The 17,972-nt window shown below is 40.5% G+C and overlaps 1 protein-coding gene across 1 annotated transcript in view; it reads left to right on the forward strand.

Moving 5' to 3' along the window:
• phf3 (PHD finger protein 3) overlaps positions 1 to 17,972 on the forward strand; it is a 160,984-nt gene that overhangs the window by 98,840 nt on the left and 44,172 nt on the right. The window contains exon 9 of the mRNA XM_043681528.2: positions 10,066 to 10,216. Coding sequence (XP_043537463.2) covers positions 10,066 to 10,216 — 151 coding nt within the window. The remainder of the gene's footprint in view (positions 1 to 10,065; positions 10,217 to 17,972) is intronic.

The raw sequence follows: 17,972 nt of genomic DNA on the forward strand, positions 1-17,972 counted from the left end.
CATGTATGGAATGAGCTGCCAGTGGAAGTGGTGGAGGCTGGTACAATTGCAACAGTTAAGAGGCACTTGGATGGGTTTATGAATAGGAAGGATATGGGCCGGGTGCTGGCAGGTGGGACTAGATTGAGTTGGGATATCTGGTTGGCATGAACGGGTTGGACCGAAGGGTCTGTTTCCGTGCTGTACATCTCTATGATTCCATTCTTCTGCAGAGCTGTTAACATTCTCCAGACTTCAGTCAATGGAAATTGATTAAATTGGCTAGAACTTGGACTTCTAACCCTGTTAGTTTACACTTCAAGGACTGTTATAGCAAGACTGTATATTTGATGAAATAGTAGCTTCACAATTGCTGGCAGACATTCTAACTGGCCTTGAAAATTCTTAAAACCTATTAAAAATATGGAATTTATTAAGTTATTATCTTTGTCTCCTGTCCTATCCAATCATTTATTCTCCATCTGAAAATATGAACGTGAATTATATTTACTTGGCACTGCTTTAAATAGCTGTCCAGAAAAGGAAAATAAATACCAGAGAGGTCTTTGTTGGGTAGCTTTCTTAGCAATCAATAATTACCCTTGCTTTGCCACTGACTACAAAATTTCAGCAAAACATTTCTGAGGTGAGAACAATTGATTGGAAACTTGTTAACGGTATCCATTTAAAAGCTAGGGAAGGAGCAGATCAAATCCAGGAATAAATTTATGACTTGTGAAAGTAATAGAAATAGGCTTGAGTATTCTTTTTGGAATAACTTTATAAATATTGAAGAACTTTTAAGCTTAGGAACTGAATAGACTATGCTGACACTGGAGCCAAGTTGTATTGTGGCTGATCAGTACCTAAACTCCATTTTCTCACCCTTTGATTCTAATTCTGTGACGTCTTTAACCGAATAAAATAAAATTGTTAATCTTAGAGATTTGAATATTTCAATTCCAGATTTCCACAGCACATTGTGTCAAAAAAGTGCATTCTGATTTCACTGCCAAGCTCTAATATCAAGGTTGTGCTCTCTTGTTCCGGGCTTCTTCACTGGAGGAAATCACTTCTCAGTCAAATATTTTCCCCATTTATCTATTGATGTCTCACTATAATAAAGGTAAATTTGTATTATACCCTCTCCTAGACAAGAATATCATTTTTGAGACATTGCAAGAGCAACTAGTTCTTCAGTGAAGGTTTGATAAGGGCTTTGTTGAACTAAATTAATTAGGCATGTCCTAATCTTCAGAGATCCATGTATATGTTGCTTGGCTTAATTGTACCTGAGAAGAGATTCCATAAAGAGCCTCAATTGACAACTGTACAATCTCTTGGTATCTTCTTTCCTTTTGTCTGAGGTACTAGTGCCTGTAGTGGTTAGTAGCTGAAGGTGGAAGCCATCAGATCTTGGAAGTTTTGTCTATTTAAGTCATGCCATTTTCTATGTTTTTTGATGTACCCATTCTTCTCCCAGTATTTATTTTTCATTTACTGTTGGTATTGTGTACTTCCTGTCTTGTGACGAAGGGTGCAAAATATTCAATTAGCACTGTTTTAGAAGGGAAAAAAGTCATCTTAAAAAAAATTGACTGTTTTCAGAGCATAAATGTTCCAATCAGACAGCGTTTAAACCACTAAAAGCTTTTTGATAATATTCCCTGTATTATGGAAGCAGGAACTATGAAACTTAGATTAAAACTTGTTCATGTATAATAAAATTGATGAAGGCAAGGAAATCTGAAAGGGCTAGAATTTCTCATGCATTTGTGCTGAGAGGGATATTTAATGAACAACTCAGCTGAGCATTCCCAACTCTAAAATTCAAATAGCTGCTAATTTTGCTTTGTTCAGGGCAGATGGCAGCACGATCTCAAATATCTCATCCACATTTCCTGACATAAAGCACCTATGATGACCTGAGGTAAGTGCAGGTAAGTTGACCATGAGAAAACTAGAGCTACAATCTTCTTTCTTTTATCAAGCAGTCTATGAAACCTATGGAGGAAATTTAAGATGACCCTTCCCATGATTTTGAAAGCTGATTGGAGACAGATGTTCGTAGATTAAGGGAGAGCTGGAAAATAGGAAGCCTTCAGAAATGAGATAACAAGAATCCAGAGAAAGTATATTCTTGTCAGGGTGAAAGGGAAGGCTGGTAGGTATAGGGAATGCTGGGTGACTAAAGAAATTGAGGGTTTGGTTAAGAAAAAGAAGGAAGCATATGTCAGGTATAGACAGGATAGATCGAGTGAATCCTTAGAAGAGTATAAAGGAAGTAGGAGTATACTTGAGAAGGAAGTCAGGAGGGCAAAAAGGGGACATGAGATAGCTTTGGCAAATAGAGTTAAGGAGAATCCAAAGGGTTTTTACAAATATATTAAGGACAAAAAGGTAACTAAGGAGAGAATAGGCCCCCTCAAAGATCTGCAAGGCGGCCTTTGTGTGGAGCCACAGTAAATGGGGGAGGTATTAAATGAATATTTTGCACCAGTATTTACTGTGGAAAAGCATATGGAAAATATAGACTGTAGGGAAATAGATGGTGACATCTTCCAAAATGTCCAGATTACAGAGGAGGAAGTGCTGGCTGTCTTGAAATGGATAAAAGTGAAGAAATCCCCAGGATCTGATCAGGTGTACCTGAGAACTCTGTGGGAAGCGAGGGAAGTGATTGCTGGGCCTCTTGCTGAGATATTTGTATCATCGATAGTCACAGGTGAGGTGCCGGAAGACTGGAGGTTGGCAAACATGGTGCCACTGTTAAGATGGGTGGTAAAGACAAGCCAGGGAACTATAGACTGGTGAGCCTAACCTCAGTGGTGGGCAAGTTGTTGGAGGGAATCCTGAGGGACAGGGCGTACATGTATTTGAAAAGGCAAGGACTGATTCGGGATAGTCAACATGGCTTTGTACGTGGGAAATCATGTCTCACAAACTTGATTGAGTTTTTTGAAGAAGTAACAAAGAAGATTGATGAGGGCAGAGCAGTAGATGTGATCTATATGGACTTCAGTAAGGCGTTCGACAAGGTTCCCCATGGGAGACTGATTAGCAAGGATAGCTCTCACGGAATACAGGGAGAACTAGCCATTTGGATACAGAACTGGCTCAAAGGTAGACGACAGAGGGTGGTGGTGGAGGGTTGTTTTTCAAACTGGATGCCTGTGACTAGTGGAGTGCCACAAGGATCAGTGCTGGGTCCTCTACTTTTTGTCATTTACATAAATGATTTGGATGAGAGCATAAGAGGTACAGTTAGTAAGTTTGCAGATGACACCAAAATTGGTGGTGTAGTGGACAGTGAAGAGGGTTACTGCTGGACCAGATGTACCAATGGGCTGAGGAGTGGCAGATGGAGTTTAATTCAGATAAATGCGAGGTGCTGCATTTTGGGAAAGCAAATCTTAGCAGGACTTATACACTTAATGGTAAGGTCCTAGGGAGTGTTGCTGAACTAAGAGACCTTGGAGTACAGGTTCATAGCTCCTTAAAAGTGGAATCGCAGGTAGATAGAATAGTGAAGAAGGTGTTTGGTATGCTTTTATTGGCCAGAGTATTGAGTACAGGAGTTGGGAGGTCATGTTGTAGCTGTACAGGACATTGGTTAGGCCACTGTTGGAATATTGCATGCAGTTCTGGTTTCCTTCCTATCGGAAAGATGTTGTGAAACTTGAAAGGGTTCAGAAAAGATTTACAAGGATGTTGCCAGGGTTGGAGGATCTGCACTACAGAGAGAGGCTGAACAGGCTGGGGCTGTTTTCCCTGGAGCGTGGGAGGCTGAGGGGTGACCTTATAGAGGTTTACAAAATTATGAGGGGCATGGATAGGATAAATAGGCAAAGTCTTTTCCCTGGGGGTCGGGGAGTCCAGAACTAGAGGGCATTGGTTTAGGGTGAGAGGGGAAAGATATAAAAGAGACCTAAGGGGCAACCTTTTCACGCAGAGGGTAGTATGTGTGTATAGAATGAGCTGCCAGAGGAAGTGGTGGAGGCTGGTACAATTGCAACATTTAAGAAGCATTTGGATGGGTATATGTATAGGAAGGGTTTGGAAGGATATGGGCCGGGTACTGGCAGGTGGGACATAATTGGGTTGGTCTGGTCGGCATGGAGGGATTGGACCGAAGGGTCTGTTTCCATGCTGTACATCTCCATGACTCTACGACTCTATGATTACTTTTTAAAATGATATTGAAGAGATTGATCCATATAAGAGGAGGCCCAAAGAGTTGAGCACCACTCCAGAAGGTCCTTTTTTTGTCAGCACTCTGCCCAGAGAGGCTGTCTAAGGAGCTGTTTATCCTTCATAGAAGAAAGTAATCAGTTGACTGAAGTACTCCAAGATGACCTGAAGCTTCAATCTACGTAATATAGATCCCTAAAAGTGGAAATGAAGATTACCATCTGCTTTTACGCCTTTTGGTTTCTTCTAGCATGAATAAAATGGCTGATTTGAGTCAAGATACACATTGGACAGGATATGGCAGCATTATGGTGCAGGAAATAAATCAAATGTTTCTAGGTATGTAGAACTTCTTTAAGAAGGGATGTAGGGAAAAGCCTGGGAACTATAGACCCGTGAGTCTGACTTCAGTGGATAAGCTGTTGGATGTGATTCTGAAAGATAAGATTTTTACACATTTGGAGAAGCAAGGAACGATAAGGGATAGCATAGTTTTGTGTGAGCAAAATCATATCTCTCAAACTAGTTTGAGTTTTTTAAGTCATCAAGAAGATTGAGGGCGGCGTGTTAGACTTTCTTTACTTGGACTTTAGTCAAGTCTTTCATTAGGTTTCATGTGGGATTCAGAGTGAACTTGCAAATTGGATACAAGATTGGCTTAATGGCTGGAGACAGAATGGTGGAGCGTTGTTCTTTGGAATAGAGGCCTGTTACCAGCGGTATTCTACATGGATCAGTGATAGGTCTACTTTCATGATTTATATAAATGATTTAGATGAGAATATAGGAGACATGATCAATTGGTTTGCGGATGACATCAAAATTGATGATATAGTGGTTAGTGCAGAAGGTTATCTAAGATTACAGAGAATTGATCAATTCGGTCAGTGAGCTGAGGAGTGGCAGGTGGAGTTTAATTTGGATAAATGCAAGGTATTGCACTTTGATAAAACAAACAGGGACAGGACATGTACAATTAGAGTAGGGCCTTAGGTAGTATTGTAGAACAGAACCGTCTCCGGGTTCAGGTACATAATTTTCGAAGTTTGCATCAACTGTAGACAGGGTGGATAAGAAAGCTGTTAGCATACTTGCCTTCCTTGCTTTTGAGTATAGAAGTTGGGATGTAATGTTGAGGTTGTCTAGGACATTGGTGAGGTCTCTTCTGGGGTACTGTGTGCAATTCTGGTTGGCCTGTTGTAGGAAGAATATGATTAAGTTGGAGAGAGTTCAGAAAAGATTTACCAAGATGTTACCAAGAATGGAGGGTTTGAATTATAAGGAGAGGCTGGATAGGTTGTGACTTTTTTCACTGGAATGTAGGAGGTTGAGGGTTGTCCTCATAGAAGTTTATAAAATCATTGGGGTATAGATAAATTGAATGGCAGATGTATTTTTCCTAGGATGGGGGATCTCAAGATTGGGGCATATTTTTAAGGTGAGAGGAAAAACATTTTGTAAAGAGATGAAGGGCAACATTTTTTACAGAGTGGTTTATGTGGAACAAACTTCCAGGGGAAGTGGTCGATGTAGGTACAGTTACAATGTTTAAAAGACATTTGAATAAGTATATGAATAAGAAATGGTTGGAGGGATATGGACCAAGCGCTAGCTGGCAGGCAAACTAGTTTTGTTTGGGATTATGATCAGCATGGACTGGTTGGATGGAAGAGTTGGTTTTCATGTTGTATGACTCTTTGACTCTCCGAATAAATTGGAACTATTGTTTTTGAATAAAAGGTGGAGTGGAGACATGATTCAAAATTAGATTTCTGGATAGATAGAAGGGGAAAAATGGGTCCCATTGCTGGAAGGATCAAGAATCCAAAGGCGTTCAAGATAATTTACAAAAGATGCAGGGAGAACATGAGAATGGTTAAGGTCTGGAATGCACTGCTTGAATATCTGGTGGGGGCTGAATTAGTTGACACTTTCAGAAGAGAAGTGGATTGTTATCTGAAAAAATCTGAAAATGTGCATGACAATGGGGATATGATGGCAATAGTGCCACGAGGTGAATTGCTCCTTCAGAGAGCAGCACCAACACGATGGGTTCCCTTTGTGCTGCACCCATTCTACTTTTGCAATTAGTGTAATACAGCACTCTTTATGAAACAAATCAGATTTAATTGCTTTAGAAAGACTACTTAACAAAAAGTGATTGAACCACAAGTGGAGATATTAGGATAGATGACCATAAACTTGGTCAGCAAGGTAGGTTTTAAGGAGTGGCTTAAATGAATAAAGTAATAAAGAATGTAAGAAGGCAGAGAATGCAAGAAAATGTTGGTGTTGCCAACAATGTTTGAATAATTGAAATCTAGGAAGTTCAGGAGGGTAGAATTAGAATGAAGGTAGATCAGGTGGTTTGAAGACTGCAGGAAATTCGATGTGGATGGGCAAGACCAAGGAAGAATTTGAAAAGTGTAGCTTAACTGGGAACCAGTGAGTGATGTGGTGCAAATTTGGATATGATCAACAGTTTTATATTATCTCAATGAAATTGAGGATTGAGTATGGAAGGGAAGGGTTAGGTGTCAGAAGATTTTGGAACAAACATGTTTGGAGATAAAAGTCATGCATGAAAATTTGAGCAACAGAAACTGAGGTTGAGTTGGAGTCAGGTGATGCAATAGCAGTGGAAATAGATAATCTTGATGTTGGGGAGAGGTGGTCAGATGCACATCTCTGGGTCAAATTTGATGTGCTTGCTAAAGATATTGTTCAGTCTCAGATGACAGAAAAAAATGAATTTGGTTATTGAGAGGAGTTTGCAACTAAATAGGAGACAATTGCTTTCGACTTTCAATTAGATGAAATTTATGCTCATCTGGTACTGGGCACTGACAAGAGTTTGAGGACAGATAGAGCAGTAATGATTGAGAGAGTTTGGAGTCCTCTATGTACATGTGAAAACTAACATTTTTTTAAAATCGTATTGGAGGAATAGTATTTGGATTGGAAATAAGCTGTCAAAAATAGAACCTCAGGAGAGGTAATGGTGTGTAAGGAGAAGACAGGCCATTGTGGTGATTCTCTAGTTACCAACAGATAAGAATGCAGTGAGATTTATGAGGTCCACCCAAATTGATGATTGTACAGGTGTAGGGGACAATGGTGTGTTTTGTCATGTCAATTATCAAAATTTTGTCCTCTGCTCAATATGGAATGAGAAGGATAACTGCAGATTTGGAGGAATACCAATAATTTTCTACTTGGCTGGTTATCTGGTTTGTTCATCGCAATCCACTAAACAACCTGACATCACAGTTCCCTTTGTGCACTATCCTACACTACACATCTTTCCCATGACTGGAGGTCTGAACCTTGTCATGCTGGGAGGAAAACTGCAAGAAGTACCTGTGCTGTGGCAGCCAGACCAAAGTGACGCAGCATTCATTGAAAAGTGGGGTTTTGACAACAAGAATTGTGGCAAGTGTTTTTATTGAATTCTCAATGGCAAGTCGAAGTCTACTCCTGGACAGATGCTAATCTTCTTGAATTCAAGGTTTTATAACAAAAATATTGAATTTTTAATGGAAAACCTCTATCTGTTACAGTTTTGAGGCAGATGGTTTTAATAGAGTGTTTCATAAAATACTGCACAGCAGACTTGCTCAAAGAATAAGAGACAGGAGTGTCACGGGCATGAAATTCATTGCATGACAGCAAATAGTGGTAGTGATTAATTCTAAGAATGGTGGAAAGCTAATAGTGGAGTTCCCCAGACTTTGGTTACCAGACCTTTCTGTCGAGGGTGGAATTTTTGAAATTTCTCGAAACTATAAAATAGAACCAAATTATAAACTGAGAATAGGATATAGAAAAACTTCAAAAGAACATTTGACTAGTTGATGGGATTAGTGGACAAGTAGCAGGTGTAATTTAGTGCAGAGAAATGTGAATTGACTCACTTTTGGTATTATGAAGTGAAGTGTATAAATACAAAGAGGTGCAAAGAGCAGTCGTAGAATAAATGGCTTTCTCTTTTTTTTTAGTTGGGGAATAGAGTACAAAAGCATGGAAGTTACCTTTAAGAACCTTTGTAAAGTTCTGGTTTGACCTTGTTACATCAGTTCAGGGAATTGCATTCTGAAGAACGTGGAAGTGTTTGAAAAGTTGCAGAAAAACAAAAATCATCAAAATGGCTTGGGGAAATGAGTTACTTCAGTTACATAATTAGATGAGAGAGGTTTGGGTGATTCTGCAGAGAAGGGGAGATTTGACAGAGGTATTCAAAATTCATGAAGTTTCTGGACTGAAATTGCTCGTGTCTGGAAGGATGAAGAACAAGAGGCACAAACAAATTGGCAAAAGAAGTTATGACAAGGAGATAACTTTTTGTGTCCTAAATGGTGAGGACCTGGAATGCACTGCTTGAGTGTATTGTCAGCAGGTATAGCTCAGGCATTCAAGCTACAATTGGATTAATATCTGAAAAGAAATAGTATGCAAATCTGGGGTGGATTAGATGAATTGTTCTTAAGTGAGCTAGTATATTCATGCTAGGCCAAATGATTTCTGTGCTGTACCCATGGAATTTTGAGACTACCTTAAAATTCCTCCGACCATCTTATTTGGGCTCTGGACAATCCTTTGTTGTTGATCTGGAGAGTTGAGGCATGACTTCTCAGTCCAACAGTCCTTATAACCATCTGTACCTGGACTAGGATTCTGAGATGGTGAACTGACTGACTGTAGCTGGCAAATTACCCAATAAAGCAAGAGCCCAAATTGAGTAATTGGAGAAGAGGCATAGGCTTAACCATCCTGCTGTAGTACTAGTTAAGCCAAATCTGTTGGCTGGCTGCTTGAAGGTGGGCTGACTCGGAATGTCCACACACTGTCAAGGAGTGGATGTGTGGGTGTTTTGGTTTCCCAGCAGACCCTCCTCGTACAGATCAAAAGACATGTGCTGCATCATTTGTTGCCCATTTTTAACTGCTCTTGAACTTTGAAGCTTGCTAAGCCATTTCAGAGGGCATTTAAGAGTCAAGTGCATTGCTGTATGCCTGGAGTCGTTTGTAAGTCAGACAAGGTGAGAACAGTTGATCTCCTTTCCGGAAAGATCATTAGTGAACATGTTGCATTTTTACAATAATTGATGATAATTGCCATGACCACTATTACTAAGGCCAGCTTTATATTCTGGATTTTATTAATTGAATTTCATTTCTGCAAACTGCTATGGTGGAATTCAAATCCTGAGGTAACTCAGCATTTTGTTTCTTCTTCTGAATCTTCAATGATTTAAAAGCAGAAATCAGTGTCTGTTCAGCTTTGCAATGTGAACAGATAGAGATGGACGGAAAAGAGCGAAGAAAAATCTAAAAACTCTTAATTCTTCACGCAATGATGTGTACTGACAGACAAGATAGCCATTATAAATATACTCAAATGTTGGGGAAGTACTCTAGGCAAAACAGAAAGGAATCTCTTGAGTACTTACAGAATAATACTTATCATGAAAATAATTTAAATGGATAAAAATAATTCAAAGAAAACTGATGGTTAGTGTCTGAATACTTAGAACATCTATGTTTGTTTCTTCATAGAAAAGAGTTTTATGAAATAAGGAGGTACAAAGTTTGTTGCCACATCTTGATGTTCAATTGCTATTGTTTTAATAAAATGTCAGTATTGTTGACTTCAGTTAAGTGCTGCTGGTATGGTTTTTCTATGGTTGTGTCTGTGTCATGAATATTCCATTGGCTTAACTGCCTTTTTTGGATTTTACTCGAGTCTCACCCTTCCTCAGAGTGTTTGTCATTCTTAGGGGCAGCCTGGGAAAGCAGTTGTATAAACCTGTATACAACTTTTATCTAAAAAAGGTACTCCTATGTTTTAGAGAATTCAGACCAATGTTAATTGTGTTATCTTTGACATTTATTTCAGATTTAAAGGACAAACAACCTGTGAAGAAGAAAGCAGAGAAAGGAGGATCAAATAGTGCACCAGGTCCAACTAGCCCTACTGCACCTCAGCCTACTGTAGAGCAAATAAGACAGAATGTCCGGCATTCTCTGATGGATATTTTGGCAAAAAGGTACAATTGAAATAAATTTGGTTGACATTTTTTCAAAACTGTTAGAATAAGATCAGATTATCTTTATTTTCTTTAGAAACTGACGGCAAAAACCCAAGGTGAGAAGGCAGCCTTGGTGCAGTAATATTTCTTGCCCATTTGTAATGGTATCCAGTTAAATTATAGCAAAATTGTCTGTCAAAACTGTGCCATTGTTGAAAAGTTCACTAAGTGTTTGGATTTTATAATTTGTTTATCTTAAATGATCTTTTTTTTAAGTTTAAGTATTTGCTATGATGTGTTTTGTTGCTAGTCACCATAAATTGTAAAGACCTCTAGCGTAACCTTTAATGGGCAATGCCAGTTACTGAAGGAAAACAGCACTATTATTGTAAAAATATTTTTAATCCATGCGTATACATCAACAGGAGCAATTGATTTTCTGCCTTTGTGTGGGAAGAAACATAAGTGTTGGCGAGCATAGGAGGAGGAAAGCTCTATCCAGCATATCAACCGTCACAGAAAAAATAAATTATGTATTGTTAAATTCTTAACTCTTCTTCATAGCTTGAGAGATGTGCACCTGATCTTTTGGCATACTTAATACATGTATGGCTGAGGGACTAACCTCCTTAAAATCAAGTATTCCAATGACATTAAAGGTGATGAGGATTGAATGCAACAAACTCATAAGTTAAATAAAATGCCGTATAATTGATGTCCTAGCAAAATTGGACCTCAAGGGATTAAAGGTTGCACTGATACAAAATTGGCTAAGTAGTAGAAGGCAAACAACAAGTGTTTTTCAAACTGGGAAGATTGAAATGGTGCTCCCATCGGGATCACTGCTCTTTTTAATATAAATAATCTAGATTTGGGTATGAGGGCATAATGTAAAAGCTTGCAGATGACACAAAACGAAGAAATAACTAAATTATGAGGATAGTCACACATTTTGAGAGGATACAGTCGGACAAATGATACATAACAAATGAAAGTTAACCCAGAGAAGTGTGAAGTGATTTGATTTGGTTAGAAGAATGAGGAGACACAGTATAAAGTAAGCGATGCAGGACGAGACTATGAGTTCTAAAGGTATTTTAAAAGGATTGCTCGGATTTACTGATGTGCTGATACTTCAGGACGCTGCAGAATTCTCAACATATGACGAATTGCCTGGGTATATTGAAAATTCCACTGGGTAATTCTCTTATGCTGGGCCAATCTGAAAGTGTCCATTTAAATTGCTGAATTTGGAGGGTTGCACTGCTATTATGCAAATCATTACTCAGGATAGATTCGATGATTACTTGAAGTCATGGGTAGCTATTAGACTGGCACCACTATTAAACTTAGTATAGATACCCCCATCACCTCTTCACCAGACCACTTACACCCTCCAGACCTTAATTTGACATTTCTATCTCCCTATGGATTTGACATCCACATCCCTGCTGCTGGAACTGAAACTCTTCAGTGCCCAGCACCCATCTCTGCTCACAAGAACCTGTTACCCAACCAGTCACTACTTGTCCCAACATTCCCACAATGGTCCAGACCCAAAATCCTCACCCTTTGTCACTGGATTCAGCAACCTATGAGACCATAAGACACAGGAGTAGAAATTACACCATTCGGCCCATTGGGTCTGCTCTGCCATGCAATCATGGCTGATAAATTTCTCAATCCCATCCTCCTGCTTTCTCCCTGTAATCCTTGATCCCCTTGATAATCAAGAACCTGTCTATCTCTGTCTTAAATATACCCGAGGACCTGGCCTCCACAGACTTCTATGTCAATTAATTCTATAGATTTACCACCCTCTGGCTGATGAAGTTTATTCTCATCTTCGTTCTAAGGGGCCTTCCCTTTACTCTAAGGTTGTGCCTTTGGGTCCTAGTCTCTCCTAATGGAAGCATCTTCCCCACTTGCACACTACCCGGCTGTTCAGCATTCTGTAAGTTTCAATTGGATGCTGCATCATCTTTCTAAACTCCATTGAACATAAACCCACAGTCAAGCCTTTCATTCCTAGGATCATTTTCATGAACCTCCTTGGACCTGCAACAGGGCCATTACATCCTGAGGTATGGGACCCAAAAAATTGCTTAAAATACTCTAAAATGTGGTCTGACCAGAGCCTTATCAAGCCTCAAGTACATTCCTGCATTTATATTCTAGTCCTTTTGAAATAAATGTCAACATTATATTTGCCTTCCTAACTACCAACTCAACCTGTAAGTTTACCTTAAGAGAATCCTGGACGAGGACTTCCAAGTCCTTTTGAACTTCACATTTCTCCCCATTTAGAAAATCGTCTATGCCTCTATTCTTCCTACTAAAGTGCATGACCTCACATATTGCCACAATGTATTCCATCTACCACGTCTTTGTCCACTCTCCTAACCTGTTCAAATCCTTCTGCAGCCTCCCTGCCACCTCAATGATACCCTTTCCTCTACCTAACTTTTTATCATCTGCAAATGTAGCCAAAATGCCCTCAGTTCCTTCATCTAATTCATTAGTGTGTAAAGAGAAAGGTTGTGGTCCCAACACAGAGCCTTGTGGAACACCGCTAGTCACCTGCTGCCATTCTGAGAAGGACCCTTTTATCCCCACTCTCTGCTTTCTGCCAGACAGCCAATGTTTTATTTAGGTCAGTACCTTGCCTCTAACACCGTGGGCTCTTAACTTAGTCAGCTGTCTCCTGTGCAGCACCTTGTCAAAGGCCTTCTGGAAGTCCAAGTAGTTAACGTGCATTGGTTCTTCTTAGTCAAACCTGCCCATATGTCCTCAAAGAATTCTAACAGATTTGTCATACATCACCTCCCCTTAATGAAACTTCACATTGGACTCCTAAGTCTTACCAATGACTGAAGTCAGGCTAATCAGCCAGTCACTTGCCATCTATTACCTTATTCCCTTTTTAAAGATGGGGTTACATTCGTGATTTTCCAGTCCTCTGCAACTCTCCCTGACTCGGGAGTGATTCGGGATAGTCAAAGTGGCTTTGTACGTGGGAAATCATGTCTCACAAACTTGATTGCGTTTTTTGAAGAAGTAGCAAAGAGGATTGATGAGGGTAGAGCAGTAGATATGATCTATATGGACTTCAGTAAGACGTTCGACAAGTTTCCCCATGGGAGACTGATTAGCAAGGGTAGATCTCACGGAATAAAGGGAGAACTAGCCATTTGGATACAGAACTGCTTCAAAAATAGACGACAGAGGGTAGTGGTGGAGGGTTGTTTTTCAAACTTGAGGCCTGTGACCAGTGGAGTGCCAGAAGGATCGTGCTGGGTCCTCTACTTTTTCTCATTTACATAAATGATTTGAATGAGAGCATAAGAGGTACAGTTAGTAAGTTTGCAGATGACACCAAAATTGGAGGTGTAGTGGACAGCGAAGAGGGTTACCTCCGATTACAACAAGATCTGGACCAGATGGGCCAATGGGCTGAGAAGTGGCAGATGGAGTTTAATTCAGATAAATGCGAGGTGCTGCATTTTGGGAAAGCAAATCTTAGCAGGACTTATACACTTAATGGTAAGGTCCTAGAGAGTGTTGCTGAACAAAGAGATCTTGGAGTGCAGGTTCATAGCTCCTTGAAAGTGGAGTCACAGGTAGATAGGATAGTGAAGAAGGCGTTTGGTATGCTTTCCTTTATTGGTCAGAGTATTGAGTACAGGTGTTGGGAGGTCATTTTGCAGCTGTACAGGACATTGGTTAGGCCGCTGTTGGAATATTGCGTGCAATTTTGGTCTCCTTCCTATCGGAAAGATGTTGTGAAACTTGAAAGAGTTCAGAAAAGATTTACAAGGATGTTGCCAGGGTTGGAGGATTGTGCTACAGGGAGAGGCTGAACAGGCTGGGGCTGTTTTCCCTGGAGTGTCGGAGGCTGAGGGATGACCTTATAGAGGTTTACAAAATTATGAGGGGCATGGATAGGATAAATAGGCAAAGTCTTTTCCCTGGGGTCGGGGAGTCCAGAACTAGAGGACATTGGTTTAGGGTGAGAGGGGAAAGATATAAAAGAGACCTACGGGGCAACTTTTTCACGCAGAGGGTGATATGTGTATGGAATGAGCTGCCAGAGGATGTGGTGGAGGCTGGTACAATTGCAACATTTAAGAGGCATTTGGGTGGGTATATGAATAGGAAGGGTTTGGAAGGATATGGGCCGGGTGCTGGCAGGTGGGTCATAATTGGGTTGGGATATCTGGTCGGCATGGAGGGGTTGGACCGAAGGGTCTGTTTCCATGCTGTACATCTCTATGACTCTATGACTCCAGTGATTCCTCCACTATTTCTTCAGTTATTTCCTTCAGATCTAGGGGGTATAGTCCATCAGGTCCAGGTGATTTATCCACTTTCAGATCTTAAAGATTTTCTAGCAACGTCTCCTTGGTAGCAGCCACCATACTTACCTCTGTCCCCCCAACTCTAACTTTTGGCATATTACTCATGTATTCCACCGTGAATACTAACTCAAAGTACTTGTTCAGTGCCTGTGCCATTTCTTTGTTCCCTATTACCACTTCCCCAGTGGCGGTGTCCACTTTTGCCTCTCTTTTGCCCTTGGTATATCTAAAGAAACTCTTGCAATCTTCTTTTATATTACTGGCTAGTTTGCCCTCATATTTAATCTTCTCTCTCTGTTTATTTTTTAATTGTCCTGTGTTGGTCTCTGTAGGCTTCCCAATCCTCTGGCTTCCCACTGCCCTGTGCCACATTATCTGCTTTCTCTTTTGCGTTTATAAGACCATAAGACATAGGAGTGGAAGTAAGGCCATTTGGCCCATCGAGTCCACTCCGCCATTCAATCATGGCTGATGCGCATTTCAGCTCCACTTACCAGCGTTCTCCCCGTAGCCCTTAATTCTTCTAGACAACAAGAATCTATCAATCTCGGCCTTGAAGACATTTAGCGTCCCGGCTTCCACTGTACTCCGTGGCAATGAATTCCACAGGCCCAGCACTCTCTGGCTGAAGAAATGTCTCCGCATTTCTGTTCTGAAATGACCCCCTCTAATTCTAAGGCTGTGTCCACGGGTCCTAGTCTTCTCATCTAACGGAAACAATTTCCTAGCATCCACCTTTTCCAAGCCATGTATTATTTTGTACGTCTCTATTAAGTCTCCCCTTAATCTTCTAAACTCCAACGAATACAATCCCAGTATCCTCAGCCGTTCCTCATATGTTAGACCTGTCATTCCAGGGATCATCCGTATGAATCTCCGCTGGACACGTTCCAGTGCCAGTATGTCCTTCCTGAGGTGTGGGGACCAAAACTGGACACAGTACTCCAAATGGGGCCTAACCAGAGCTTTATAAAGTCTTAGTAGTACATCTCTGCTTTTATATTCCAACCCTCTTGAGATAAGAGACAACATTGCATTCGCTTTCTTAATCACGGACTCAACCTGCATGTTTACCTTTAGAGAATCCTCGACTAGCACTCCCAGATCCCTTTGTGCTTTGGCTTTATTAATTTTCTCACCATTTAGAAAGTATTCTATGCTTTTATTCTTTTTGCCAAAGTGCAAGACCTCGCACTTGCTCACGTTAAATTCCATCAGCCATTTCCTGGACCACTCTCCCAACCTGTTTATGCTGTCCTTGACTTTCCTTGTCAGCCATGTTTGCCACATCCTCCCTTTAATATGCTTCTTTTTCCTAGGGATGAACTTTTGCTGCATCTCCCGAATTGCTCCCAGAAACTCCTGCCATTGCTGTTCCACTGTCTTTCCAGCTAGGCTTGTCTTCCCAGTCAATTCAGGGTAAATTCTAAAATATTATGGTCACTGCCTCCTCAGGGTTTCTTCATCTTAAGCTCCCTTATCAAGTCTGCCTCATTGTACATTACTAAAACTAGAATTGCCTGTTCCCTCATTGGCTCCATCATGAGCTGCTGCAAAAAGCCATTTTGTAAACATTCCACAAATTTATTTCTTGCAATCTACTGCCCACCTGATTTTCCCAGTCCACCTGCATATTGAAATCCCCCATGATCACTGTAACCTTGCTTTTCTTACACACCTTTTCAATCTACTAGTGTATCTTGCACCCCACGTCCTGACTACTGTTTGGAGGTTTGCACATAACTTCCATTATGGTTTTGTTACCTTTGCAGTTCCACACAGATTCTACATCATCTGATCCTAAGTCATGTCTTGTTATTAATTTATTTTTTTTCTTACTGATAAGGCAGCCATACCGCCTCTGCCCACCTGCTTATCTTTTTGATAGGGTGTATATCCTTGGATATTTAGCTCCCAATCCTGATCCCTTGCAGCCACTCTGTGATGCCCACCACATCATACTGTCAATTTCAGTCTGCGCCACAAGCTCATTTACCTTCTCTGAATGCACACACTATATGAAATATGACGCCTTCAATCCTGAATTTACCTTTCTTATTCTCATTGTCATTCCTTTATCCGGTGTACTTGACGTTTGATTCCTAACCCTTTCCAAACACACTGACCTATTTTGTGTTCTGGAGGCTTTAATACCCTCCCCTGAGTTTTCCTTTCTGTTCATTTTTTTTCCAATACTTTACCACACAGTTAAATCCACCTCCATTGAGGTTAACCTGCTGCTTTGTTTCCCATTGGCCGTTAGACTACTTGGAATTTTAAACCCCTCCCCTTCCAGCTTAAAGTCCCTTCCTCTCCTGGGTCCCTGGAACTGACACCATCTCTCCCAAGAGTCCCAACAACCCCAGTCCTACTGAAACGGGCACCTCTCCCTCTCCCTAGGACCTGACATCTGCTTCTCTCCCGGGGATGGCCTTCCCCTAGCCTACGCTAAAGACACAATCACTTACCTGGACCCCTCCTAACTTGTGTTTTGATGTCCTATTTACCTGACACCCTACCATTACATTTATCATACTACATAACCCTTTTCCAGGAGCTGTCAAAGTGGCTGTCTATGATCCAAGTGGTTTTAATCTCACAATATGGCACCTGACTACTGTGAAAAAAGGAGCATGGTTTGCATTGCCCGTTATCCTGCACTACAAGGACTTGCCAGATTTTAAAGTGTATTCTGCATTCCTGACGGAACTCTTGATTGTAATCTGTCAGCATTGAAATCTGGAGCTTGCTCTTAATATGTGATTAACATTTCTTGATAAATCTGGTGCAGTTATGTGTGTTTCCTGGTTTTAGATATAGTAGTACAGTGTACAGAAGCAATGGAATTTGTGCTCATTATTTAAAAATTCTGGTTAGACCTCAACTCAAGTATTGTGTCCAATCTTGGGTGCCAAACTTCAGGAATGATGTCAAAATATTAAGGAAGGCTACATGCAGCATTTTTCACAAAATCGGGTAATGAGGGATAGAGCTGAAACCCAATCGTTACAGACTTCTTTGTACTGCAATTTGTAGAATATCTATCTTACAAACACCACTTCATCTGACACTGACAGTTTGATTGCTTCTTTCTCTTGAAGATTAAATTAATCTCCAGTTACTGCCTATCAACCAAGCATTATTAATATTCAATTAATATACAGTGACCATAAATTTAATTGGAATGGTACCAGGCTTGCAAGAGTTATGTTGAGAGAGAACGAATGAGCGGGATTAAAGAGAATTTTGTTGGAGGTGTTCAATGAAAAGTCTTGATAGAATAAATCAAGAGAAATGTTTCCATTTGAAAGAACTCAAGGTCACAGGAAGAAAACAACATGTCGAGGGTTGTTGCACGTGGATTGCACTGCTGAAAAAATTGGTGAATGTCAATTCAACAACTTTTAAAATAAATT

This window comes from Chiloscyllium plagiosum, unplaced genomic scaffold (assembly GCF_037043375.1).
Source record: "Chiloscyllium plagiosum isolate Xiang-an unplaced genomic scaffold, Cpla_swu_hap1 HiC_scaffold_3, whole genome shotgun sequence".
NCBI classification, from domain to species: Eukaryota; Metazoa; Chordata; class Chondrichthyes; order Orectolobiformes; family Hemiscylliidae; genus Chiloscyllium; species Chiloscyllium plagiosum.